The sequence below is a fragment of the Sinohyriopsis cumingii genome, chromosome 5 (assembly GCF_028554795.1).
Source record: "Sinohyriopsis cumingii isolate HCF-2022 chromosome 5, ASM2855479v2, whole genome shotgun sequence".
In the NCBI taxonomy this organism is placed as follows: Eukaryota; Metazoa; Mollusca; class Bivalvia; order Unionida; family Unionidae; genus Sinohyriopsis; species Sinohyriopsis cumingii.
In genome coordinates, this window is record NC_142965.1 from 44393642 (window position 1) to 44421096 (window position 27455).

Here is a 27455-nt window from a genome sequence, read left to right on the forward strand (position 1 = left end):
CAAAATTTGCTGTTAAAAATTCTGATTTTTATGTCTCAAAATTTTTTTTCTTCTCATCTTGTGTTCTCAAGAACAAGAGCAGAACTTTATGAGTGTGTAATGTTGCCATAGTTGTTTCCTTTGTTTTATTAGACCGCTCTGGTGGCTGAGTGGTTCTAGCATCTGCCTTGGATGTGGGAGGTCACGAGTTCGAATCCTGGCTGAGTCATACCAAAGACTGATAAAAATGGTACTAGCACCTGCCTCTCCTGGCACTCGGCATTAAGAGGTTAGTGCTAGGACTGGTTTTCTAGTTGTCAGAATAATGTGACTGGGTGGGATGTGATGCTACATGTCTGCAGTATGATGCCCCAATGCTAGACATCACTATAAACTGTCACACTGCAGACATCATAGTGATGTGACTGAAACAATGTTAAAGCTACATTAAAAATCCAAACAACACACACACACTCCTTTGTTTCATTGAGAGCATTGCCAGTCATTTATGAAATTGCAACCAACCAGTAAGCATATAACATCACTGTAGCTTTAAATTAAAAGTAAGAATGTTAGATGACGATGAAAACATCTTCACAGCCAGATATGGCCAAGTGTACAGCCAAGATGAAAATCATGTAATAATGTAAGGAATATGTGTTGACTTACCCTGATGTAATCAGTAAATTGCACTTGGGTGAAAGCACATTGTTTCTGCCAAATTTGTCAGATAGACATCATGAGCTATGGAGGCCTCACTGTACTAAGAGACATGTTTCTGCTAAGAAGCACATTCTATGGTAAGTGCTGTGGAATCTAGTGGTAAAACCAGTTTGTATTTTATGACGAAGGATTCTATTACAACCAGTTAGATGTTTTGCCACCATGTTACTGAGGCTTCTCGAATTGACAGAGCCTATGGATTGATTTGTCAATTAAAGAGCACAGTTGCTGGACAGCTGAAGCATCCTACTTTCAGCAAAAGTTAGCAAAACCATCCTGGCAATATTTTATTCTAACTCTGATTGTGAGAGGATATTTAGCATTGCTTAAACTTGTTGGAAGTTTTCCTAATGCTTTTAAAACTTGTATTACTGTAAGGTAAATATTTAACATTGGTATTATTTTATTTGTATGTGATTACAGTAAAACCTGTTATGAGAGACCACCCCTTCTGCCAACTAAAAATGGTCTTTCAAGACAGGTGGTCTCTCATAACAGGTTTGTGCAAAAAGACCAGTTTCTAAGGTCTATTTTCAGAACAATTTAAAGAAAAATAACCACAATCACTGTACATGTATTCTATTCTTTATTGATAGTTATTGCTAAAATATTTTATGCATTCATCTGAAAACAAAATTATTAGCAGCAAAGAGATACTTCTATCATTAAACATGAAATCACATTTACATCTGAAGATCACATGTACATGTATTAGCACATGAAGTTGTTTCTGATTTACTCCTTTTCTTTTATGACACCCTAAATTTGTTTAACCAACATTTAGACTGTTATTTTGTGAGTGGTCTACTCTTTTCACTTCTTTCAGTTACAATAATTATTTTCTGCAGCATTAAAATTGGTCTCTTTTTAGTTGGAGGTTTGTCCATTGTTCTTAACATTCTAGGTGTTAACATTATTTATGCTCAGTTGTAATATCAACTGTAAAGATGGTTTTGACTGGGCTTTGGGAAAATATGAAAAATCTATACATGTGCATTGCATATATAACAGTTAATTAAATTAAAAGAAACAATTATCTTATCCAGAATCATTGTTAAAATAAAAATTCAGACAAATGGTTTGCAGAATGAAAAAACTAGTGACACAAAGAGAATTCTTAAATATTTTCTTCATCTGTCAGGTAATGCTCATTGACTTCATTAATAACAAAAAGAAACTTTTCAGTCCTCAGTTGTTGAGACAGCTAATCTGTTAATACACTTGATGGAGTAAGTAATTGATGAAAATAGAAAATTTGACCAATTATTAGAAAAATGAAAAGAATTATTTATGCCAAAGAGAATTTAAAATATTCTCCCCATTTATAAACTGAACCATGCTGTTTACAAATACAACATAAATGGATGCTCAACATTGTTCTCTAGGTACAAGAACTTTTATTCCTTGTGTAACACAAAAGAAGCAAAACATAATTGATCCAGATGATATTTTAATATTTCATTCTGTCAAATGCTATAACATCATTGAAAATATCCCTTTGTATCGATATTCCCCTTTGCATTTCTTATTATACACATCTATTGCTGTTCTCAGGATCTCATGGTACAAAACATCTGCCATTGAAATATTATCATAAGTATATATGTATGTAAACTGTATGTGCATATGTGTGTTGCATACATACATACATATGTGAACTATCTATCGTTTCAGGTTGAAATAATAATACTAGCTCATCGATTGTGGGATTTATAGATTGTACGAAGTAAACCTAAAACAATACAAAACGCATACTTAGAATACAAGATAAATGCAATACAGAATATAACTGACACTAAATACAATATATAGTATACAACCCGTCCACCGGCATTTATAATTTTATCACAGAAAAACATAGATAATACCTTACCAGACTTGAAGGGTATAATTTTTCCAAATTATATTCAATCCCTTATCTTTCACTTGCGTGAAAGACAAGTGCTCTTCACAACTCGCACTGCTTAAGGTGTCGTCCATATCCAGCCTAGAGTAGGAATGCCAGAAGCTTTTTGTTAGTTTGGCGGGTAAGTGATTTTAATACTTGTGATGCACGGGAATCATGCACCGTGATTGATCACTCAATCGCTTGCTCACTCATGACAACCACGCACATTTGTACACGACGTAATTCCTGGGTCACACATACATGCATCCGTCCATCCACACAGACACACACACACACACACACACACACACACACACACACACACGAATGATATTGTACCAAATTTATATGCTTCTAAAATTCACGCATCCAAAATTTTCAATTTATGTAAGTGTATGCAAGCAACTGCACCCTCTGTCCTTAAATGGCATCTGCAGGCAACTCATTGTAGTCTTCCAGGAAAGCTTGCTTGTTGGCATTAGGCAGTGTATTATTTGCTGAAGGGTTTACAATATTTTTTTTTTAATTTCTGCTCATAGTATGCATTTAATTCAGACATGAATTTGGATGTCCTTGGTACTCATGGTATGCATTTAATTCAGACATGAATTTGGATGTCCTTGGTACTCATGGTATGCATTTAATTCAGACATGAATTTGGATGTCCTTGGTGCTCATACAGCTCAATTGACCTCAAACCTGGCCATAGAAGGCAGATACACTCTTGCTCGCTCCAAGGCCTTGATAAACCAGAGAGCTGCCTGGAGAAATGTGCAGTAAGTATCCAGCTTTCATAGCCAGCAGACAATTTTACAAATGTCAGGTTTTACAAAATGGCATGCATAACAATGTTAGATATATACAAGCTTCAGGAGTTTTGATATTTTATACTCTCTTGTTAAAGAAATATTTTAGAAACAAGAGGGTTTTATTTCAGGAAAATATCCCAATTTGTAGCTACTGTTCATAGATCAGAAGAGCTTTTGGGATGGACTGTTGGCCATCATCCATCAGCCATTGTCAATCATCCATCAGTCTTCTGTCTGTCTGTCATGTTAGCACAAGTATCTGTATGGCTGCTACGTCACTTACCTTAAATATGTTGTTGTTGCTACTCCTCGTGAATGGTTGATCATCTCAGCATGGCTTTGTCACTAAGATACTCCTTATGATGTCTACTTGGTCCTAAATGAAAATGTTGCCACTCAAGATCTTGTTATCATTACTTCTTCTGAATGGATGTTCATTTCAGCATGGGGTTTCACTGAAAGCTTCTTATCATATCTAGTTGCTGATGTGACATCCAATGTTACCACCATGGCAGTTATCTTGAAAATCCTGTTTTTGCTACTCCTCCCAGATGGAAAGTCATATTTACACAAGGTTTTCACCGGATGATTTGTAATGATGTCTATTTGGTGCTCGATGAAAACGATGTATTCCCTGATCTCCAGTATGTCCACCACAGTGGACATCTTGAAAATGTTGTTATTGCTACTCCTAAATATACGGTTATGTCACTCAAAGTCTTCAAATGATGTTTTGTTGGTTCTCAATGAAAATTGTGTAATCATGTTATTGCTACTTCTCCTGAAATGAAAGTAATATAGCCATGGAGTTTTCACCAGAAAATGTCTTATTATGTCTAATTGGTCCTAAATGAAAAAGGTCCCATTTACACATCCAATATGGTCACCATGATGGTCATCTTGAAAATCTTGTTATCACTTCTTCTTCTGAATGATCATATCAGAATGGCGTGTTCACAGAAAGACTTCTAATGATGTCTAGTTTGTTCTATATCACAACGGTGTCCATCTGACTTTCAATATGGCATCAGCAATGGCAATCTTAAAATTCTTGTTATCATTACTTCCCCATAATGGCTGGTCATACTAATATTTTTCTTTCATCAAAAGACTTCTTATTATGTCTAGTTAGTCCTGGAAATGGCAACCATCTTGAAAATATTGTGATAATTATTTCTTTAAAAGAGAAACTCATATCAACATGGGGTTTCTACCAGAAGACTTATCTTGGTCCTAAACAATGTCTTTTTAGTCATAAATGAAAATGGTGCCAATTTCATATCATGTATGAGCACTGCAGCTGCTAATTTGAAAATATTGCTATTACCAAAGAATATAATTTTTCAGCACTCCACAGTTAATATGGAAGAAATAGTCAGTGAAATAAAGAATAGATCATTTCTGTAGCATAATAGGTTATGACTCCTTAGCTTTCAACCTTATCAAAAAGCCATTATCAGAGGAAGGACTTCTGGACTGGAGTCACATGATCAACGTTGACCATTGTGACAGAACTCTTCTGTATAATGATAGAAGTTCTAATCTGGAATCATGGTTCAATACTGTCCCCCACCCAATGATTTCAGTAGCTTTTATTTTCCTCCTCAGGGTATTTTTTTCTGTACTGATGTTATCCAGGAAATAGTATATCCTGATTCTTTGCAGTGTTCACCAACTGCTGTCAGGGATTTTCTCTTGTCTCTAGTCTTTTAGCGGTTTCCCCATTTTAGTCTTTTCCACAATTATCACACTGGAGTTTATAGATGACTGAGTAGTTCTTATTCAAAGGAGTTTGGTCTTTTGGATGTCATTCCTCTGATGAAGGTCTTGTGATAAGGTTGAAAGCTACGGAATCATAACCTGTTATGCTACAGAAAGGTATCTATTCTTAGTTTCATTGCCTGTCAATGGCTGTAGCGGGGAACAATATTCATTCTGGAAGAAATAGTCTTATCTTGAATTCCTGAAAGCTTAGAAAGTTATGATTACAATCTGTTGTCATGCCATGTAATTGCTGTGTGATGTAAACATTCTTGATGTAAACAAAATTTTCACTTTTATAAGGTATACATTTTTCATTTTTGAGCAAAATGTTGTATTAAGATTGGGTCATTAAAGATGCATATTAATTTGAAAAAATTGTTTTAATTGACACTACTAAGTTTAAATTTGTATAAACATCTCTTCATACATCTATAACTTTGTTAATGTCATTGGATCAAGAGATTTGTAAACATTGATTTGATCAATCAATAAAAACAGGACCTTGATATAAAATTAGTTTAGAAGTAGAGAAATGCAAGCAGAAAGACAGAGGTGATACTACTATTTGTCTGTATTGATGCGATTAACCTTTTAGGGACTTGAGCATATGAAGGATTGGAAACTCATGTCTCATGTTTTTTCCTATTCACTAAAGCTCTCACATAAAGTTACCTGAGCAAAAATGGCAAGGTGCTTCTTACAGTTGACACAAAGTGCTGACACAGCTAGTGTATTTGAACGATTTTTAAGCCAACTGGAATACTCTATAACATAAATTCACAAGTAAGATCCTTTTCAAACTTTTAACTAATGAACAATAACTTGTGTTAATTGAGATTTTATCAATCTTTGATTTCCTTTAACATGCAGTAACAAAAACTAAAATTAAATAAATACCAGGCCAAGAAGGTCATGTGTCTTATCTGTTATGGATTGTGTATCATCAGTTGCGCATTGTCCTGTCACAATTACTATTTACAGTTTCTCAAAAACTGCTGAACAGAAATTTTCCAAATTTAGAAAAAAGCATCCTAGCATGAAACATTTTAAAATTTGTTTATACGATGCCGATCCAGCATCAGGTATGACCACCATTACTGAAAATAGAAAAACCTTGATATGATTTCTCTTCAGAAACTGCCCAACAGAATTTAGTAGTCCAGCATATAAAAAAATGGATGCAGAATTTTAGCATCTTAGATGTGTATTTTTTTTCTCTCATATGGCTGTATGGTCAAGTGAGCTTATGGTATGCCTCTGCATCCATCATGCATCTGTCAAATATTGCAATTTTAAACATCTTCTAAAAACCACCTGACCAACAGAGCATCTGGCATGATGGATTTTCAAATTCATACAAATTATACCTATACGTCACCAAATATGGTCACCATTAATGAAAATAGTAAAAGAAAAGTTTAAATGACTTCCTCTTATAAACTACTGGACAGGTTTGTTCAGATTTAAAGCATCTTTGCAAGAAAATCTTTACAGTTATGCATATAGTACGAGTCAGATTCAAATATGGCTAATGTTGCTAAAGTAGAAAAGCGACTGTTACTAAAAACGGACAAACTTTTAGATGAAGATTTTCCAAAATCACTGAAAAGAATTTGACCAAAATTGACAAAAAGCAGCCATGAAGACTTTTCAGATTTATACAAATAATGCTGATCTGCCATGAAATATGGCTGTCATTATTAAAATTAAAACTTAGTTTACAAAATTGCATAATAGAATTAGACGAACCATGATAGAAAGCATTATGGCATTGAAATTTCTGCAACAGATGCTGATTCAGCAACAGATATGGCCACCATTGCTAAATAAATTGTAAACATCTTCACAAAAACTGCTAAACAGAATTTGACCAAACTTGAGTTTTAAAATTTTGTATAGATGATACCAATCCACCCTCAGATATGAGCATTGTTGCTAAAAATAGTAGAAAAACTCCTTGAATTGCATTTTTCATCAAGACTGCTGAACAGAATGTGGCCAAACTTTGCAAAAAGAATCCTGGCATAATGTGCTTCTAGATTTCTCAGCAAATGATGACACTAAAAGTAGAAAACATTTACACAACCATATATCAAAAACAACTGCAGAACAGTATTTGAGTAACTTTGGTGCAAAGCATCCTGGCATAGGAACCTTTAGATGTTGGACAAATTATACTGATATGACTTAAGATGTGGATAAACATACAGAAACTGGAAAAACATTGTAAAAATTGTTTTCATAATATATGCAGTCAACCTCATTGGAAGAAATTTCTTGAGGAAGCATCCTTCTGACCCTGATTTCTCAGCCAACTGCTCAGGTGAACAATCTCAGGCCCACTTTGGCATTTTGCTCAGTTTTTTATTTCATAGATGTTTTCTGAGAAGCTTTGTTGATACGCATTACTATATTGTGATGCCTGATTAATTACACTACTACATCATAATCCAATTTCCTTGTCAATAAAATAATTTAACAGTAGTTTCACTATGTAACTGTTGTGTGTTTCCAGTGATACAGAGTCGAAGGAAACTGAAAGGACAAGCAATCGTTTTAAGTATAAGAAGTTTTTTGGCAAAATAAGAACTGTTGATGAGCACCTGAAAACAGCCCAAAATGTAAGTTATTTGCTATTCTTGTAATTATTTGTTATATTAGTATTTTCCAGCTGTGAACAACATAGACCCAGATCTAACAGGGCATTTTGTACTAGAAGATCATGTTTTACTCAGTTTGTTCTTTGCAGGTTCTTCTTTAAACACGTTACCAATCATAATACCATAGGTGAACTACTACTACCTCACAAATCCAGCCCTTCCAGATTAAAAACTTTGAGCTGAAAAGCTAAAAGTTATCTGCCCACCTAGGTGGTGGTTGGGCACAGTGATCTTCCCTTGGTACAGGGATTGGTGCCATATCTCATGAATATCCCAGCTGCTACTTCCACTTGTACTAAGAAGTACACTCTCACTATGAGATACCTTGCAAAAGTCAAAATCAACTTTTACAAGATATACCATTACAAATTGGAGGATTCTTTTCACTTCTTAGGAACATATACTCCATTAATATTTCCAGCTTTTCTATACTCCTATGCCAACAAAACTCTGCCTTTACAATTTTCTAACACTTTGTCATCTTCTTACATTTAATAGCACTTGTACTTCTCCATAGGTTCAGGCTATAATTATTTTTATATGTGTGTAAGTCTCTATGCCTGTAGAAAACTCTTTATATATGTATCATTCCTTTATTGCCAGTTACATACAGGTGAGGGGCCCCGAGTGGCCGAGTGGTCTAAAGCGCTCACTGTTACGGATTACTGCCATCTCACCTCTGTCTGCGTGAGTTTGAGTCTCGGATTCGGCTAATGTGGTTATGTGAGAAAGCTTGCCAGTAGCTTCTCGTGGGTCGGTGGTTCTTTCTGGGGGTTTCGCGGGTTCTTCCTCCACTATTTATACTGGCCGCCATGTATAGCCTATCTTGTGCTGAAAAATGGCATTAATCTCTACAACAACAACAACAACAACATACAGGTGAGCTTTCTATACCAAGGCATTCTTAGCATCTGGGTGCCAAGCTTCAATGATTTTCCTGTACAGGCCATCCTTGAACCTTCCTACAGGCAGTATTGTAAACTATATTAAACCTGGACACCTCATTGCTTTATTAGATTGTCTGCTATCATTAATTTCAAAGTAACACATCATCTGGTATAGCTCTGCACCCTTCCGTGTTCAAAGACAGGTGCACTGAATTTACCTGTACAGACCGTTATTAAGTATTATTGTGAATTCATATGATATAGTGATGCTTCATTGCCTACATTAGATCAACTGCTAATTCATAGTTGTATATGTTACAATTTATTGATCTTACCTGCATATAATGTCATTGGGCCTTTTTCCTACAGGTGAAATTGTCTCATATCGGATATTGTATAGACAATCTATTGGACTTCCTATGGGTAAGCAGTGACTAGAATTGATTTTTTTTGTCTTCATGTTCATACATGTAAGCACAATAAGCAACGCTCCAGTGATTTTACAGGCAGGCAAATTGAGACACCTACGGGGTATTGTGGATAGAATTCATTACTTGGCATCCATAATTATTTAGCAGCCACTTTCTAAATATTCATAGCTATGCTTTAATCTACCAGTACAGGTCATGTGCTCCTCTTTACAGGTAGTTATCTTCATGGGTAACTCTTCACAGGCACTCAACTTGCTCATAAAACAGAAAACTGCACTACTTGTATAGAGTATCTTCTCTATTTTGTCTTGCAGATTTCAACCATGGGCAAAGACCAGTCCCCCTGGAATATATGTCTGACTTGTTTCTTATCAACAGAAGTCAATCATAACTTGGGAGATGAAAACATCTAATTGTACAAGAGGGCAGCGAGACGGAGAGCAGCAAGAGGCATCAATTACAGTATCTCATATCAGAATCATGGACTGGATATGTGGATCAAACATCTCATAACCTGTCCCAGCCTCATAAACTGGACATCCAAGTTAGCCATGTTATTTCATGACCAGACTTGTCCATTTAACTGATCACTTATAAAGGAACAAGAAAACAATTAAATCATACAGCATCAGCCAGTTATGAACTTGTCCCGTTTGCATAGTGCTACCAAGCTCTTCATGAATAGACAATTCCTGCTAATGACACCCAGTCTATACAGGCACTCTCTTGGATCAGTCATACCACATAGTGCCACTAGGCACTTCCTGTGGAAAAGGTAAAGTTTACATTGACACCTTCTACATGCTACTCTCAGTTGCTTCCACACTTGGAATCTTTGTAGGTCACAACCACAGGACTCTTCATTATTAGCAATTCCTATAGACCATGTCACCTCAGGGTTCACCTCTGATTCTTTTGCTATACAGAAAGGGGAAGAGCTAAGCAAACAGCCAAAAGTATCTTCGCACACAGCAGATGCATGGACCTGTTACATGGATCAAACATCCCATAACCAATCCCAACATAATGAATTTGATGATGTCCTCCCCACACAGATGACCTACTTCCATTTTTACCAGACTTGGCCATACACAGGGGATCATTGGGTCTATGTCCACAACATATACATGATAAGTCACAATCTCAATTCAAGGCACCCTATAACCATAATAACAGATATGAACTTACAATGGATGGAACAAGATGCAATGCTCTCTACCTCCACCTTACAGACCAATCATGCCCCAAGATACACTCAAACCTTCATAATGTATCCTCCTCTTTAATGATCAGGTTGACAGAATTTGCAGCATATTACCATCCCCCTCAGTCTCAGCAACAATGGAGGGATTAGCAAGGCAACCAACAAGATTGCAGGGATGTCCCTAGAGTGCATGCCACTGGGAAACAATCCTACAACTAAGTGAAGAGTCAGAGAGGTCACTTGTCTTCACCAGCTTTACACCTGACAGTCCCTATCTCACTGACAGACATACAGAACTCCATCGCACCCTTATCACGGATCATGGTAAGGAGAAGGCTCCAAGCTATTGTGTCTGAATGGGGAAGATTTCCCATGACCACATGGGGACCCAGCCAGTTTCCTGGGGACCCAGTATCACATTCATTGCCCTACTAACCTGTGGCCAGAGTTCTGTTAGCTCCAGTGTGGCACTTTTCAATTGGTCCTCAACCTAAGCACATTCTATCAGATATGTTATGCTCTTGGGTTTGAGATGGAATGCGATGATGGGTTCTAATGCTGTCCATTGTGAAGCCTGCACAATCAGTGTGGATGAACTTGCAAGAGATGTATTTCACGCCTCCACTTAAATGGTTACCACATGTTCTGTGATTTGCCTACAACAGGCTACAAACAACAGACTAGTTATATTTTGGAGCAATACTTGATTTTATGTTTTACTCTCCTTTCATACTCTATATCTTGTGAATCCGAACATATTTAAACTCATACCCTTTCAAGACTCAGTCGACTAGGTCAGGACTCTTAGAATGTGTTCACTGGGATTGAGATCTGAATTCATGCAGTGGTACATTTCTTTTCAGCAATCCATCTGCTAGAGTATTCAGTCATTGGCCAAGTTTCTCTCATTACAGCAGCGGACATCTTCGTCCATGGTAATTTCATTTGGCTCCCAGAACAATGATCACATGGTCAAAGTGGAGACTGAATTGTCATGGCATTTTGTAATTGTAGATTACACTGCTCTATATATAGAAACTGATCTGGCAAGACATTTAGTGCTGGTAGATCAGGTTCTGTACTATGCAAACACACTAATCTGTCAGTGCATTTAGTACTGGTAGATCAGGTTCTGTACTATGCAAATACACTAATCTGCCAGTGCATTTAGTACTGGTAGATCAGGTTCTGTACTCTGCAAACACACTAATCTGCCAGTGCATTTAGTACTGGTAGATCAGGTTCTGTACTCTGCAAACACACTAATCTGCCAGTGCATTTAGTGCTGGTAGACCAGGTTCTGTACTATGCAGATACACTAATTTGTCAGTGCATTTAGTACTGGTAGATCAGGTTCTGTACTCTGCAAACACACTAATCTGCCAGTGCATTTAGTACTGGTAGATCAGGTTCTGTACTCTGCAAACACACTAATCTGCCAGTGCATTTAGTACTGGTAGATCAGGTTTTGTACTCTGCAAACACACTAATCTGCCAGTGGATTTAGTACTGGTAGATCGGGTTCTGTACTCTGCAAACACACTAATTTGTCAGTGCATTTAGTACTGGTAGATCAGGTTCTGTACTCTGCAAACACACTAATCTGCCAGTGCATTTAGTACTGGTAGATCAGGTTCTGTACTCTGCAGATACACTAATCTGCCAGTGCATTTAGTACTGGTAGATCAGGTTCTGTACTCTGCAAAAACACTAATCTGCCAGTGCATTTAGTACTGGTAGATCAGGTTCTGTACTCTGCAAACACACTAATCTGTCAGTGCATTTAGTACTGGTAGATCAGGTTCTGTACTCTGCAAACACACTAATCTGCCAGTGCATTTAGTACTGGTAGATCAGGTTCTGTACTCTGCAAACACACTAATCTGCCAGTGCATTTAGTACTGGTAGATCGGGTTCTGTACTCTGCAAACACACTAATCTGCCAGTGCATTTAGTACTGGTAGATCAGGTTCTGTACTCTGCAAACACACTAATCTGCCAGTGCATTTAGTACTGGCAGATCAGGTTCTGTACTCTGCAAACACACTAATCTGCCAGTGCATTTAGTACTGGTAGATCAGGTTTTGTACTCTGCAAACACACTAATCTGTCAGTGCATTTAGTACTGGTAGATCAGGTTCTGTACTCTGCAAACACACTAATCTGCCAGTGCATTTAGTACTGTTTGATTAAGTTTTATGCTGTTTGTTCTTTGCATTGACACTGATCTGCCAGGGCATCATTATTCAATCCCACATCTTGGTCCATGCTCTTTGCATTGACAGAAGTATCATTGAAGTGTAATTATTGGCACTGTAAACTTGTATACCCATGGCATTAAAGAATCATTACAGGGTAATTGTTGGCAGTGTAAACTTGTTTACCCAGGGCATTAAAGAATCATTACAGTGTAATTGTTGGCAGTGTAAACTTGTTTACCCAGGGCATTAAAGAGTCATTACATTGTAATTGTTGGCAGTGTAAACTTGTTTACCCAGGGCATTAAAGAATCATTACAGTGTAATTGTTGGCAGTGTAAACTTGTTTACCCATGGGCATTAAAGAGTCATTACATTGTAATTGTTGGCAGTGTAAACTTGTTTACCCAAGGCATTAAAGAATCATTACAGGGTAATTATTGGCAGTGTAAACTTATATACCTATGGCATTAAAGAATCATTACAGTGTAATTGTTGGCAGTGTAAACTTGTATACCCAAGGCATTAAAGAATCATTACAGGGTAAGTGTTGGCAATGTAAACTTGTATACCCATGGCATTAAAGAATCATTACAGTGTAATTGTTGGCAGTGTAAACTTGTATACCCAAGGTATTAAAGAGTCATTACAATGTAATTGTTGGCAGTGTAAACTTGTTTACCCAGGGCATTAAAGAATCATTACAGTGTAATTGTTGGCATTGTAAACTTGTTTACCCAGGGCATTAAAGAGTCATTACAGTGTAATTGTTGGCATTGTAAACTTGTTTACCCAGGGCATTAAAGAATCATTACAGTGTAATTGTTGGCAGTGTAAACTTGTTTACCCAGGGCATTAAAGAGTCATTACATTGTAATTGTTGGCAGTGTAAACTTGTTTACCCAGGGCATTAAAGAATCATTACAGGGTAATTATTGGCAGTGTAAACTTATATACCCATGGCATTAAAGAATCATTACAGTGTAATTGTTGGCAGTTTAAACTTGTATACCTAGGGCATTGAAGGCTATAAAACAATCCAGTGATGATATTATCAATATACGATATTTAATTTACTTTAATTCCAACCACTACTCAACCTTATTATTGGCATACTATGTCAACCAACCTCTCCAGTTGGCTGATGCAGCAATGTTCTTCCCATAAAGGCAATTTTAAAGTTAGTGAAAGAAACTGTAACATATTGACTAGCTGGCACACTTCTTAGTCAAGTTGTCCCCAGCTAATACATAGCACATATGCAGCCCATGTGGATTGATACATGTCAAGCTTTAGACCTTCCTCTGCCTAGTTGTTTTAAGTAATGAATATCACTGCTTTGTTGTTTTAGTAATGAATATCACTTCTTGGTTGTTTAAGTAATAAATATCGCTGCTTAGTTGTTTTAGTAATGAATATCACTTCTTGGTTGTTTTAGTAATGAATATTGCTGCTTGGTTGTTTTAGTAATGAATATCACTTCTTGGTTGTTTAAGTAATAAATATTGCTGCTTGGTTGTTTTAAGTAATGAATATCACTGCTTTGTTGTTTTAGTAATGAATATCACTTCTTGGTTGTTTAAGTAACGAATATTGCTGCTTGGTTGTTTAAGTAATAAATATCGCTGCTTAGTTGTTTAAGTAATGAATATCACTGCTTGGTTGTTTTAGTAATGAATATCACTTCTTGGTTGTTTAAGTAATAAATATCGCTGCTTAGTTGTTTTAGTAATGAATATCACTTCTTGGTTGTTTTAGTAATGAATATTGCTGCTTGGTTGTTTTAGTAATGAATATTACTGCTTTGTTGTTTTAGTAATGAATATCACTGCTTGGTTGTTTAAGTAACGAATATTGCTGCTTGGTTGTTTAAGTAATAAATATCGCAGCTTAGTTGTTTAAGTAATGAATATCACTTCTTGGTTGTTTAAGTAATGAATATCACTGCTTGGTTGTTTTAGTAATGAATATCACTTCTTGGTTGTTTTAGTAATGAATATTGCTGCTTGGTTGTTTTAGTAATGAATATCACTGCTTTGTTGTTTTAGTAATGAATATCACTGCTTAGTTGTTTAAGTAACGAATATTGCTGCTTGGTTGTTTAAGTAATAAATATCGCTGCTTAGTTGTTTAAGTAATGAATATCACTTCTTGGTTGTTTAAGTAATGAATATCACTGCTTGGTTGTTTTAGTAATGAATATCACTTCTTGGTTGTTTTAGTAATGAATATTGCTGCTTGGTTGTTTTAGTAATGAATATCACTGCTTTGTTGTTTTAGTAATGAATATCACTGCTTGGTTGTTTAAGTAACGAATATTGCTGCTTGGTTGTTTAAGTAATAAATATCGCTGCTTAGTTGTTTAAGTAATGAATATCACTGCTTGGTTGTTTTAGTAATGAATATCACTTCTTGGTTGTTTAAGTAATAAATATCGCTGCTTAGTTGTTTAAGTAATGCATATAACTGCTTGGTTGTTTTAGTAATGAATATCACTGCTTCGTTGTTTTAGTAATGAATATCACTGCTTGGTTGTTTAAGTAACGAATATAAATGCTTGGTTGTTTTAGTAATGAATATCACTGCTTCATTGTTTTAGTAATGAATATCACTGCTTCGTTGTTTTAGTAATGAATATAACTGCTTGGTTGTTTAAGTAATGAATATTGCTGCTTGGTTGTTTTAGTAATGAATATCACTGCTTCGTTGTTTTAATAATGAATATCACTGCTTGGTTGTTTAAGTAACGAATATTGCTGCTTGGTTGTTTAAGTAATAAATATCGCTGCTTGGTTGTTTTAGTAATGATTATCACTGCTTGGTTGTTTAAGTAACGAATATTGCTGCTTGGTTGTTTTAGTAATGAATATCACTGCTTTGTTGTTTTAGTAATGAATATCACTGCTTGGTTGTTTAAGTAATGAATATTGCTGCTTGGTTGTTTAAGTAATAAATATTGCTGCTTAGTTGTTTAAGTAACTATGCTAATACTACTATGACTGTTACTACTACTATGACTGCTAATACTACTATGACTGCTAATACTATAATACTACTATGACTACTAATACTACTATGACTACTAATACTACTATGACCGCTAATACTACTAATACTACTACAACTACTAATATTGCTAATATTACTTTGACTACAAAGACTACTATGACTACTAATACTGCTAATACTACTATGATTGCTAATACTACTGATACTACTATGGCTACTAATACTAATATTATGACTACTAATACTGCTAATACTACAATGACTACTAATACTACTGATACTACTATGGCTACTAATACTAATACTGTGAATACTAATACTGCTAATACTACTATGACTGCTAATACTACTGATATTACTATGACTACTAATACTACTATGATTGCTAATACTACTAATACTACTATGACTACTAATACTACTATGACTGCTAATACTACTAATACTGCTATGACTACTAATACTACTACAACTACTAATACTGCTAATACTACTATGACTGCTAATACTACTGATACTACTATGGCTACTAATACTAATACTGTGACTACTAATACTGCTAATACTACTATGACTACTAATGCTACTGATACTACCATGACTACTAATGCTAATACTATGAATGACTACTAAGACTACTGATACTACTAATACTACTAATAACACTATGAATTAATAAAAATATTATTACTAGAGTAACTACTGCTATTGGCTACACTCTGTGACTGTGACCACCACTGGTACTTTGATATTTTTATATAGGAGGAGAGAAAAACCCATGGGTCAACTCACTCAGATGAAGAGGATGATTTGTATGACATGGCAGTACAAGATATGTATGAAGTTCTTCCAACAGCAGCGCGAGGGACAAAGTCCAGTACTTCAAGTTCAGAGAAAAGGGCTGTCAAGAAGAAGGTAAGATTTTTGGATCTTAAGTATGTTCAGTGTGGAAGACTATGACTTAAAGCAGAATAAATAGATTGATGACTCCTCCCACCTGTCAGTCATGAACACATTTGTCACCAACACTGGCCTGCTGACTACTATGATGACTAAGTAATAACAGCCAGGCTAAAAGATTGTCATCCATCTTGTCATCAGCCTTGTCATTGCACTTGTCATCAGCCATCTTAAAACACCTCCAACTCTTATACAATAGATTGTGAACTTTCATAGTACTTTTATTGTTAGTTAATTCCACAAAAAACACTTTTTACATACCTTATACACTCACTCATAAGTCAAGTCCAACTGCAAACTGCACAGACCCAGGTCTGCCATCATATAATGTTCCAAAAGATCTGGGTCTTTTCAATTTTTTAGGAGTAATTGGTACAATAAGAAACATAGACCCTGATCTATCAGACCATTATGCAAGGTAGATCTGTATTTGTGTAGTTTGCAGTTGGACTCAACCTATAAGCAGGTATAGCTGGTAAATTGCTATGCTGATGAGGAGGCAGAGCTATCACTGCTTTGATAATCCATCAGATGATTAGTATAGTTTAAGACTATGTAGCAATCCATCAAGTGATTAATACATTTTAAGACTATATAGCAATCCATCAGATGATTTATAGAGTTTTAGACACTATGGCAATCTATCAGATGATTAGTAAAGTTTAAACTATATGTCAATCCATCAAATGATTAGCTCAGTTTAAGACCGTATGGCAATCCATCAGATGATTAGTACAGTTTAAGACTATATAGCAATCCATCAAGTGATTAATACATTTTAAGACTATGGCAATCCATCAAATGATTAGCTCAGTTTAAGACTGTATAGCAATCCATCAGATGATTAGTACAGTTTAAGACTATATGGCAATCCATCAAGTGATTAGTACAGTTTAAGACTGTATGGCAATCCATCAGATGATTAGTACAGTTTAAGATTATATGGCAGTCCATCAAATGATTAGGTCAGTTTAAGACTGTATGGCAATCCATCAAATGATTAGCTCAGTTTAAGACTGTATGGCAATCCATCAAATGGTTAGTACAGTTTAAGACTGTATGGCAAACCATCAAATGATTAGCTCAGTTTAAGACTGTATGGCAATCCATCAAATGGTTAGTACAGTTTAAGATTATATGACAATCCATCAAATGATTTGTACAGTTTAAGACTATGTGGTGAGCCATCAAATGATTTGTACAGTTTAAAACTAGTGGCAATACATCACGTGATTAATACAGCTTAAGACTATTTGGCAATCTCACAAATACAGTTAAGAGTCATGCAACTTTTGAAACCCAGTGGTTGTATAGATCACAAAATTGCCTGCAGTTCCTGCATGTTATTGTACCTGACACTTGAATTTCTAAGAGAAGAAATTTTGTATACATACACATCTTTGGTAGAAAGTGTCAGGCATACCACAATAGTATGGCACCTTGTGAAAGGTCAATGTTGCATGTTAACATTCTAGGTTTCAGTGACATTTTCCCTTCTGTTTTATAACACAAATATGTTTCAGATAAATGGATTAAACTGGTATACCTACACATCATTACTAGAAAGTGTGTTTCTTACCATAATGGTTGGTGGGTGGGGCCTGGTAAAGGTCACGGTCACATGTTAATATTTTAGCTTTCAGTCACATTTTCATTTCTGTTTTATAATACAAAGTTGTTTTAAGATAAATGGTTGAAATTGATATACCTAAATATTGTAATTAGAAAGATTATTGCATTGCACATTTGGGATCTTGTCCTCAAGGTCATGATCACAGTGAGAAGTCAGTATTATCATTGATGTTTTTGGTTTTACATTGTAAGAAGCTGCAGTATATGATAAACCATGGCATACCTAACCTTTGTATTTTTATGGTATCACGTGTATCACAGTTTAGGTATTATCTTCAGGTGATAGTAATTTGTTTTCCTTTTTCTGTTAGTTTAATATAATACCCTTTAAAATAGGTCCCTTTAAAAGATAATTATTTTCTATTTCTGCCCAATAAATTTGGAGTTCTTTCCAAGGTTACAGTTAGATTTCATCATGGCATACTTACGGTGTCTTCAAAACAGTTCTGTCCCAAGGTTACTGTCAGATTTCATTGTGACATACTTATGGTGTCTTCACAACAGTTCTGTCCCAAGGTTACTGTTAGATTTCATTGTGACATACTTATGGTGTCTTCACAACAGTTCTTTGCCATGGTTACAGTCAGATTTCATCATTGTATACTCATGGTGTCTTCACAACAGTTATGTCCCAAGGTCACAGTCAGATTTCATCATGACATACCTATGGTGACTTCACAGCAGTTCTATCCCAAGATTACAGTCCTATTTCATTGTGACATACTTATGGTGATTTCACAACAGTTATGTCCCACGGTTACACTCTGATTTCATCATGGCATACTTATGGTGACTTCACAACAGTTCTGTACCAAGGTTACTGTCAGATTTCGTCATGTGTTGCTTGTTGTGTCTTCACAACAGTTCTGTCCCAAGATTACAGTCCGATTTCATTTTGACATACTTATGGTGACTTCGCAACAGTTCTGTCCCAAGGTTAGGGTCAGATTTCATTGTGACATACTTATGGTGTCTTCACAACAGTTTTGTCCCAAGGTTACTGTCAGATTTCATTGTGACATACTTTTGGTGTCTTTGCAACAGTTCTGTGCCATGGTTACAGTCAGATTTCATCATTGTATACTCATGGTGTCTTCACAACAGTTATGTCCCAAGGTTACAGTCAGATTTCATCATGACATACCTATGGTGACTTCACAGCAGTTCTGTCCCAAGGTTACAGTCCAATTTCATTGTAACATACTTATGGTGACTTCACAACAGTTATGTCCCATGGTTACAGTCCAATTTCATCATGGCATACTTATGGTGACGTCTCAACAGTTCTGTACCAAGGTTACTGTCAGATTTCATAATGTGTTGCTTATTGTGTGTTCACAATAGTTCTGTCCCAAGATTACAGTCCGATTTCATTTTGACATATGGTGACTTCGCAATAGTTCTGTCCCAAGGTTACAGTCAGATTTCATCATGTGTTACTTATGGTGTCTTCACAACAGTTCTGTACCAAGATTACAGTCCGATTTCATTTTGACATACTTATGGTGACTTCGCAACAGTTCTGTCCCAAGGTTACAGTCAGATTTCATCATGTGTTACTTATGGTGTGTTCACAACAGTTCTTTCCCAAGACTAAAGTGAGATTTCATCATGGCATACTTATGGTGACTTCACAACAGTTCTGTCCCAAGGTTACAGTCACATTTCATCATTGAATATTTATGGTGACTTCACAACAGTTCTGTTCCAAAGTTACAGTCAGATTTCTTCATTGTATACTTTTGGTGACCTCTTGACAGTTCTGTCCCAAGGTTACAGTAAGATTTCATCATGGCATACTTATGGTGACTTGCAACAGTTCTGTCCCAAGGTTACAGTCAGATTTCATTATGGTATACTGATGGTGACCTCACAACTTTAGGAATGGGCAAGAATTCAGAATTTGTCTTTTCTTTCTGGCAGTGCTTCTTAAATCAGTTGATTAAATTACTGAGCAATAATAGTGATTCAATACATAGTCATCTTCAGAGAAATTTTAAATTTGGCAGAGGTAAAAGTAAATGCCACTACATGGGACATTTAGTTTGATTGAAGATGTAAAGGTAATTTGCTGATTTCGTTGTTTCAGATGAGATCCAGGGAAACTGAAGACAAGACAGCAGCTTTAGTTTATAAAGCAAAGAAATCATCGCGGTACCTAAATGAATCAGATTCAGACTAAATATAGCTTTGTTTGCAGTGATAATGGCAAGGAATTCGTATGCTTTTTTCTCCCTGTCAGTTGATTTTGAGCTATATGTAATTATGATATAGTTCTCTGATTATACTTACTTACTATTAAGTGTATACAAGGTCAGCAGCCTGTATATTTTTCTGCTGGTTGGGAAATTATAATGTCTTTGTGAACTTGCATGTAAAAATGTATTTATTTTGTTTTAAATCCCAGAAGTATGGGCAATTTTGGTGATGTAAATAATGCTTTCTTATTCTTAAGGGGCAGGGAAAAAAATGTTTGATTTACATTTTGGATACTTTATATATTTGTCAAATTTAAGACATTTTGTAAACATAAAATAAACAACATGTATGTTTCATTATTTAGTGCTTTCATGACACCTTGCTTTTCAGGACTTTATTTTTTTACTCTTAGGACTTTTATACTTTTCAGAACAATGCTTTAGAAGAAACTTTTATTCTTCAGAGTGGAGAGTAGTTTACTTTTTAGGACTAAATTAATATTTCAAGATAGAACCCTGTCAGTCATAAAATTAAAGCAGTGATTCAATGAAGTCATGATCAGTAAATAACTTAGAAAGCTTTCTGATCTTCTTTACAATAGTAACATAGTTTGACTTGAACTGTTAATTGCAGTTTTCTAGCAAATTTTACAGAGTTATGGACCGTGTTTGACTTATTACTTTAGTTCCATTCAGCATGCAAGGAAACCAAATTTGGTATAAAACTTAAAATTAGGAAGACTGAGATCAAGTTTTGCTTTTTACCATTTTTGTCAGGATTTTATCAAGTTACATTCCTGATGTCCATAAAACAAACATGCACTTTAATTACTGCTTGATCATTTTTGAAGGATTTCATCAATTCAAATAAGATTAGTTTTAAATGAAGATGCCCTGGATTAAGTTCAGGTTTCCTTATTTTCTGGTAGACCTTTTGGGAGTTATGGCCCCTGTTAGACAAAGCTTTGTACTTCCATTTATGATTAATAATGTTAGAAGGACTTAGTGGATGAAAACCAATTTTGGTGTGGTCAGGTTTAATCTTCATTGCTTTATGGTAAATTTTGATGAAGTTAATGCCCTTTGTTTAACTTAAATCTTTGCCCTTCAGTTTCTGCTCTGTAATTTTTGAATAATTTAATAGACTGGCAACCTACGTCAAAATTAATTGTCACCATTTTCTGACAAAAGTTTGGTACGGTTACTGTTTGGGAACTTTTTCCATCAATTTTCACTCATTACCATTAGAAAAGCAGTGGATTGAAATGACATTTTATATGAGGCTTTATATTATGATGACCTTGGCTAGGTCTGATTTTAACCATTTTATTTTATAACTACTGTTGGAGTTATGGCCCCTGTTTGCTTTGGCCCATTAGTTGCATCATTTTAGTAGGACAGCTATGTCATAATGAGTTTATTCATAAATCCATACATCTAAACTTGTACACCCTCCTGTTTCTGTTTTTACCTTGTACTACTACTGATAAGTAAAGTTTTATCCATTAAAATAAATGTTTTTCACATGCTTGCATTTTAAATAATGTACATTCTAAATTGAAATAACAAGAAATACTGCAAAATCATTTACTTTCATAGGTTCAGTTTCCATATTTTGAGAAGAATGACATTTTCAGTGATACATAAATTTGTGCATTAGGGAAGGTAATTTTTCATTGGACTCTCTGTCTTTTGATATCTCCTTCATGATAAATTCAGTTCTGTAGCACCTACCTTTGCCAATCCATATATGTAACTTCTTCTTGATGAAAGAATAAAGCCAGTAGTTGTTGGGGTTAAAAAGTCATAGGTCAAGATCAGTGACTGAAAGATGGAAAATGATTTCTGTACAGTAATGTTAGTTCTGCACTATAGACCTGGGATGGCATGGAGTAGTAAGAGCCTAGACCTGGGATGGCATGGAGTAGTAAGAGCCTAGACCTGGGATGGCATGGAGTAGTAAGAGCCTAGACCTGGGATGGCATGGAGTAGTAAGAGCCTAGACCTGGGATGGCATGGAGTAGTAAGAGCCTAGACCTGGGATGGCATGGAGTAGTAAGAGCCTAGACCTGGGATGGCATGGAGTAGTAAGAGCCTAGACCTGGGATGGCATGGAGTAGTAAGAGCCTAGACCTGGGATGGCATGGAGTAGTAAGAGCCTAGACCTGGAATGGCATGGAGTAGTAAGAGCCTAGACCTGGAATGGCATGGAGTAGTAAGAGCCTAGACCTGGAATGGCATGGAGTAGTAAGAGCCTAGATCTGGGATGGCATGGAGTAGTAAGAGCCTAGACCTGGGATGGCATGGAGTAGTAAGAGCCTAGATCTGGGATGGCATGGAGTAGTAAGAGCCTAGACCTGGAATGGCATGGAGTAGTAAGAGCCTAGACCTGGGATGGCATGGAGTAGTAAGAGCCTAGATCTGGGATGGCATGGAGTAGTAAGAGCCTAGACCTGGAATGGCATGGAGTAGTAAGAGCCTAGATCTGGGATGGCATGGAGTAGTAAGAGCCTAGACCTGGAATGGCATGGAGTAGTAAGAGCCTAGACCTGGGATGGCATGGAGTAGTAAGAGCCTAGACCTGGGATGGCATGGAGTAGTAAGAGCCTAGACCTGGGATGGCATGGAGTAGTAAGAGCCTAGATCTGGGATGGCATGGAGTAGTAAGAGCCTAGACCTGGGATGGCATGGAGTAGTAAGAGCCTAGATCTGGGTGGTAAAAGGTCATGGTCACTGTAACTGGAAGAAGAAAATTGATTTTTTCTGCACCAAAAAACCCCCAGCAATTAAACTATATTATCACCAGAGTTTACAGATGACTTTGCATATTGGCTAAGAAAAATAAAATGCTTATTGATAGTGGAAAGAAAAGGTCAAGGTGATTGACCGAAAGATGAAAAATATTTTGTGCATATCTGTTTAAGCCCATGTAAATTGACCACAGATTGTGGAGGATTTGCACTTAAGGTGTGGAAGAGTGCTGTTGACTGGGGAAAAAATTTAAAGGTCAAGGCTTTTTTAGCAGAAAGAAAATTGAGGTGTCTTCGTGGATGGCTTGCACTTGGGGCTATAAAGAAACCTATAGATTATGTGGTCTAATGGTCAGGGGTCAAACTTGGTAGGTCTGATAAGAAGTACTTTTAATTCAAGACCTCATACCTTGACCTACTAATGATGCCTATACACAGGATAGTTAAACATGGGGTTGGTGTGTAATGCATCATTTATGTTACCCTTGTTTGTGGCTGTAAAAGTATTTATAAATGGAAACTGTGACAGTCTAATATATTTTACATGTGTACTGATTATTATCTTATAATTGTCCAGGCATCAACCACTTGTGGAATGTCAGTGTACTTCAAAATGTTTCAAATAATCTGTTTTTGACTCACCTGTGTTGTGTAGGCAAGACATGTATCACTTTTCTGACAGCATTGCTATTATTCTTGTTGGCATAGGCATCATTTTTAAGATTTTCTTTCTTACTCAGATTCGCTGACAATGTTGTATGTGTAATCTTAAAACCTGCTGGTTGTATTGATTGTTGTGGGTACTAAAGATCACAGGAAAAAGGTCACAGTGACCTGCTTTTCATACTCCACTATATTTCGCTGTTTCTCAGACACAGTTGCATGTACAGTATAAAACTCTTTGGGTGCATTTATCTTAGTGCTTCTTCTCACCAAATGCAAAACTGGATCACAACAACCAGGTTTTCTTTCTCTTTTGACTTTGCAAAGTTTGTGGAGTAGGCAGTGTTGGAGCAGGCAAGATATATCATTCCACAGAATTATTGTTTAACACCCTTCCAACAAGTTACTGCAAAATGTAATCTTTATGCATATATTTGCACTTTTTAACCTACAAATGCCAAATTATGGAAAGGATTATTAATTGGTAAATAAGAGATCCATATTTAAGTTGATATTTGACTTATGATTTACATTCTGTGTTCATAAAATTAAAGGACAGTCACCATTGGTAAAACTACTTTATAAGGTTAAGAGCTGTGTATGCATGTATTTAAAGATCATGCACTCTGCTGATACATGGTATGTTTAGTCATATCAGTGGTCATGTAACTGGTTGTGCTTGTCATAGGGTCTAATTATGGGCCTATGTTGTCCTTTTGATCCCTAAAATGTCCTAGGGTCCTGTGATGTTTTTTTTGTATGCATTTTGTTGGTATTTAAGTGTACAGGTAATTGTAAGTGGAAATATTTTTCATACATTTTTAGATAATTCCAGTGCACAGAAAGTTATGTTTTTTTAAAACTTGTCAGATAAGTCTTGTCCAGTTCTTCTTTGTCCAGTTGTCTGGATGCTTTATTTAAATAATTCACCTATCTCCACGACAGAGATAACCATGTCTGCATACCATGTCTGCTACCATGTCTGCATACCATGTCTGCATACCATGTCATAAAATGGCAGTTTTATTCTGACATTTGCCTCCAGGCAAATTTTGTGTTTTGAATATTTCACAGTAGATAGTTGGAAATTATTGAAGTGCCTTTTGAATTTATTATTATAATGGAATTTAGCTAGGCAATATACATCAGACATGAATGTTCCAATAATCTTTTGATTAAGTCAACTCTTGCATCTTTGTCAAGGACAGATCTGGTTTGCAGTTTGTAGGCATTAGCAGATGTTAAGATTTAAGTGACGTATGGTGATTAATTAAAAAAATAATCATTTTGAGATAAGTGAAGAAATATGGATAAGTTCCAAGTAAAGTGAATGTTTTCACCTTCAGGAATCCAAGTTCTTCATGTATGTTACAGTAAGGCAAGTTGGCTCCATATGTGACCATGTAATGTTATGTTGGATGCATCATTTATATGCAAAAGAATAACACCATTCATTTGTAGCTAAACCATTTCTGTACCAACCATGTAGTTGTGAAAATATTGAACCTTTAACATTATTTAATTTCTTTGACTATATTATGTCTTTTTTCAGATTGATTTGTATGTGCCCTCCATAAGATGGATCCTGCCATGTTATGATATACATCTATCCATAAGTATGTCTGTTCCCAATTTGGTTTATGCCCAATAATTCTTGTTCTTCACCAGCTAAGATTACCAAACTTTCCAAATACCATATTTTCCCTAATTAATGCCCCCGGTGCATTACATTTTGCAGAGGGGTGGGGAATTTATTAGATCATATTATTGAAAGCTGGAGTTTTGGTGTACTCTTATTGTGACCACCTGTTCATCTGGGGGTCATTCTGCCACTGATTTCAATCATTATAAATAATCAGCACAGTTAAAATGATCAATCAATCAACACATTTTCTTGGGTACCAGATCAAAGTGAAATTTTAATGTATAACCAGGACTTCCTGTACTGGTAATACACTGCATCTTTTAAATTTTTTGTTCTTAAAAAAGGGGAGGGGGTAATTAGGGAATAAATGGTAGCTTGCTTTTGTGGTGAGAATGAAGCCTGTGGCTTCCAGAGCCAAAATGTTAAATGTCATCTTTACTGTGACAGAATTTGGCATTAGTTCTGCATCACAGACATGGTTCAAACTTTAGATCTAAATCATGTACCTCACCAAAGGTTGTGGACAGTTTACAATTCTGTAAGAAAGAAAGAAGTCTGTGGATTGGAGGTCATAAGGTCAAAGATTGAGGTCATTGTTACTCATTCATTGCTGCATAACTTTTGTTCTAGATTAAGATTCTTGACTAAACCTTTAGGATAATAAGAACCCTAAAATATTTAGCCTAAAAGTTCAGTGGTCACAGTCATGGTCGATCTAATAAGAAAATAAAGAATTCTGTATATTAAGTTTAATTCAGGACTCCATACCTTAAAGGTCAATTTCATTGAGACCTGTTGGTCAAAAATCTCAATAGACAAGCATGCCCTACTAGTGCCTCTACAGAGGACTAGTAAACATGAGGTGGGTGTATAATGTACCTTTCACCATATATATATGTGTGTATGTGTGTGTGTAGATATCTATATAGATTGTTGATGAGTTACTGATTGTTCTTTTTGAATCATGAAAAACAAAGGAATCCTATTCTTTCTTTCTTTTTGTGCATAAATGTTGATTTATAACTTTTTTCTGACAAGAAATTGTTGATTTTCATATTTTTACAAATTTCTTGCACTATTAAATTTTTTCTGTATTTTGTTATATTTTCCTTATTGAATTCTTTGCTCCAGACTTGTACAATGATATCTCTGTGTGCTAGCATCTTTCTCCAATTTTAATAGCAGTAGTATTACTTTGACAGAATCTGGCATTAGTTCCACATCACAGGCATGGTTACTATTACTTTGCATACCATCCAGGATTCTAAATGCCACTGCTTCTATTACTTTGCATACCTTCCAGGATACTAAATGCCATTGCTCCTATTACTTTGCATACCTTCCAGGATTCTAAATGCCACTGCTCCTGTTACTTTGCATACCTTCCAGGATTCTAAATGCCACTGCTTCTATTACTTTGCTTACCTTCCAGGATACTAAATGCCACAACTAATTTCTTAATTCCAACCAAATGATCTTGAAATGGAGAACTGGGAACATGTCTCAGCTTGAAACACTTGTAATGCTAAGAAGTGTTCAATTTGTTCTCAGAAAATCGCCTTGTTTGCATGTTTAAATACTTCCTGCAAATGATTGTAATTTCCAATTTTAATTGGGGGTCTCTGGTGGCCAAGTGGTCTTAGGTACTTGCCTTTACAGATCACTGACATCTCACCTCTGTCCACATGGGTTAAAATTTCAGCTTGTCCAGCATGGGAATGTGAGAAAGCTTGCTAGTAGATTTCCCTGGGTCAGTGGTTCTTCCTGGTGTTTTCCTGGTCCTTCCTCCACCAGAAATACTGGTCCCCATGTATAGCTGTCATGTTCTGGAAATTCCCCTTTGTCCATAAATTTTTTGAATTATTAATTAATAGTACCTGCTTTAGGCAGTGCATTTTTATTTTTGTTTGGTTCATCAATTGTGGAAATTGGTTAATTAATAGTACCTGCTTTAGTAGCATGCTTTCTTACTGTACTGCAATATTTTTATAATGCTGCATTGTCAGTACATTCTCAAATAAGTACAAGCCAGTACTAATTGTTACATCAATAGGT

General features: G+C 35.8%; 1 protein-coding gene across 2 annotated transcripts in view; it reads left to right on the forward strand.

The window, feature by feature from the left end:
- Nucleotides 1-26502, forward strand: part of LOC149799047 (circularly permutated Ras protein 1-like) — a 91070-nt gene extending 64568 nt beyond the window's left edge. For both annotated transcript variants that reach the window (XM_089958020.1, XM_089958018.1), the window contains exons 13-16: nt 3240-3366; nt 7679-7784; nt 16315-16467; nt 20234-26502. In XM_089958020.1, coding sequence (XP_089814146.1) covers nt 3240-3366; nt 7679-7784; nt 16315-16467; nt 20234-20326 — 479 coding nt within the window. In that variant the 3' untranslated portion in view covers nt 20327-26502. The remainder of the gene's footprint in view (nt 1-3239; nt 3367-7678; nt 7785-16314; nt 16468-20233) is intronic.
- Nucleotides 26503-27455: the final 953 nt, after the last annotated feature.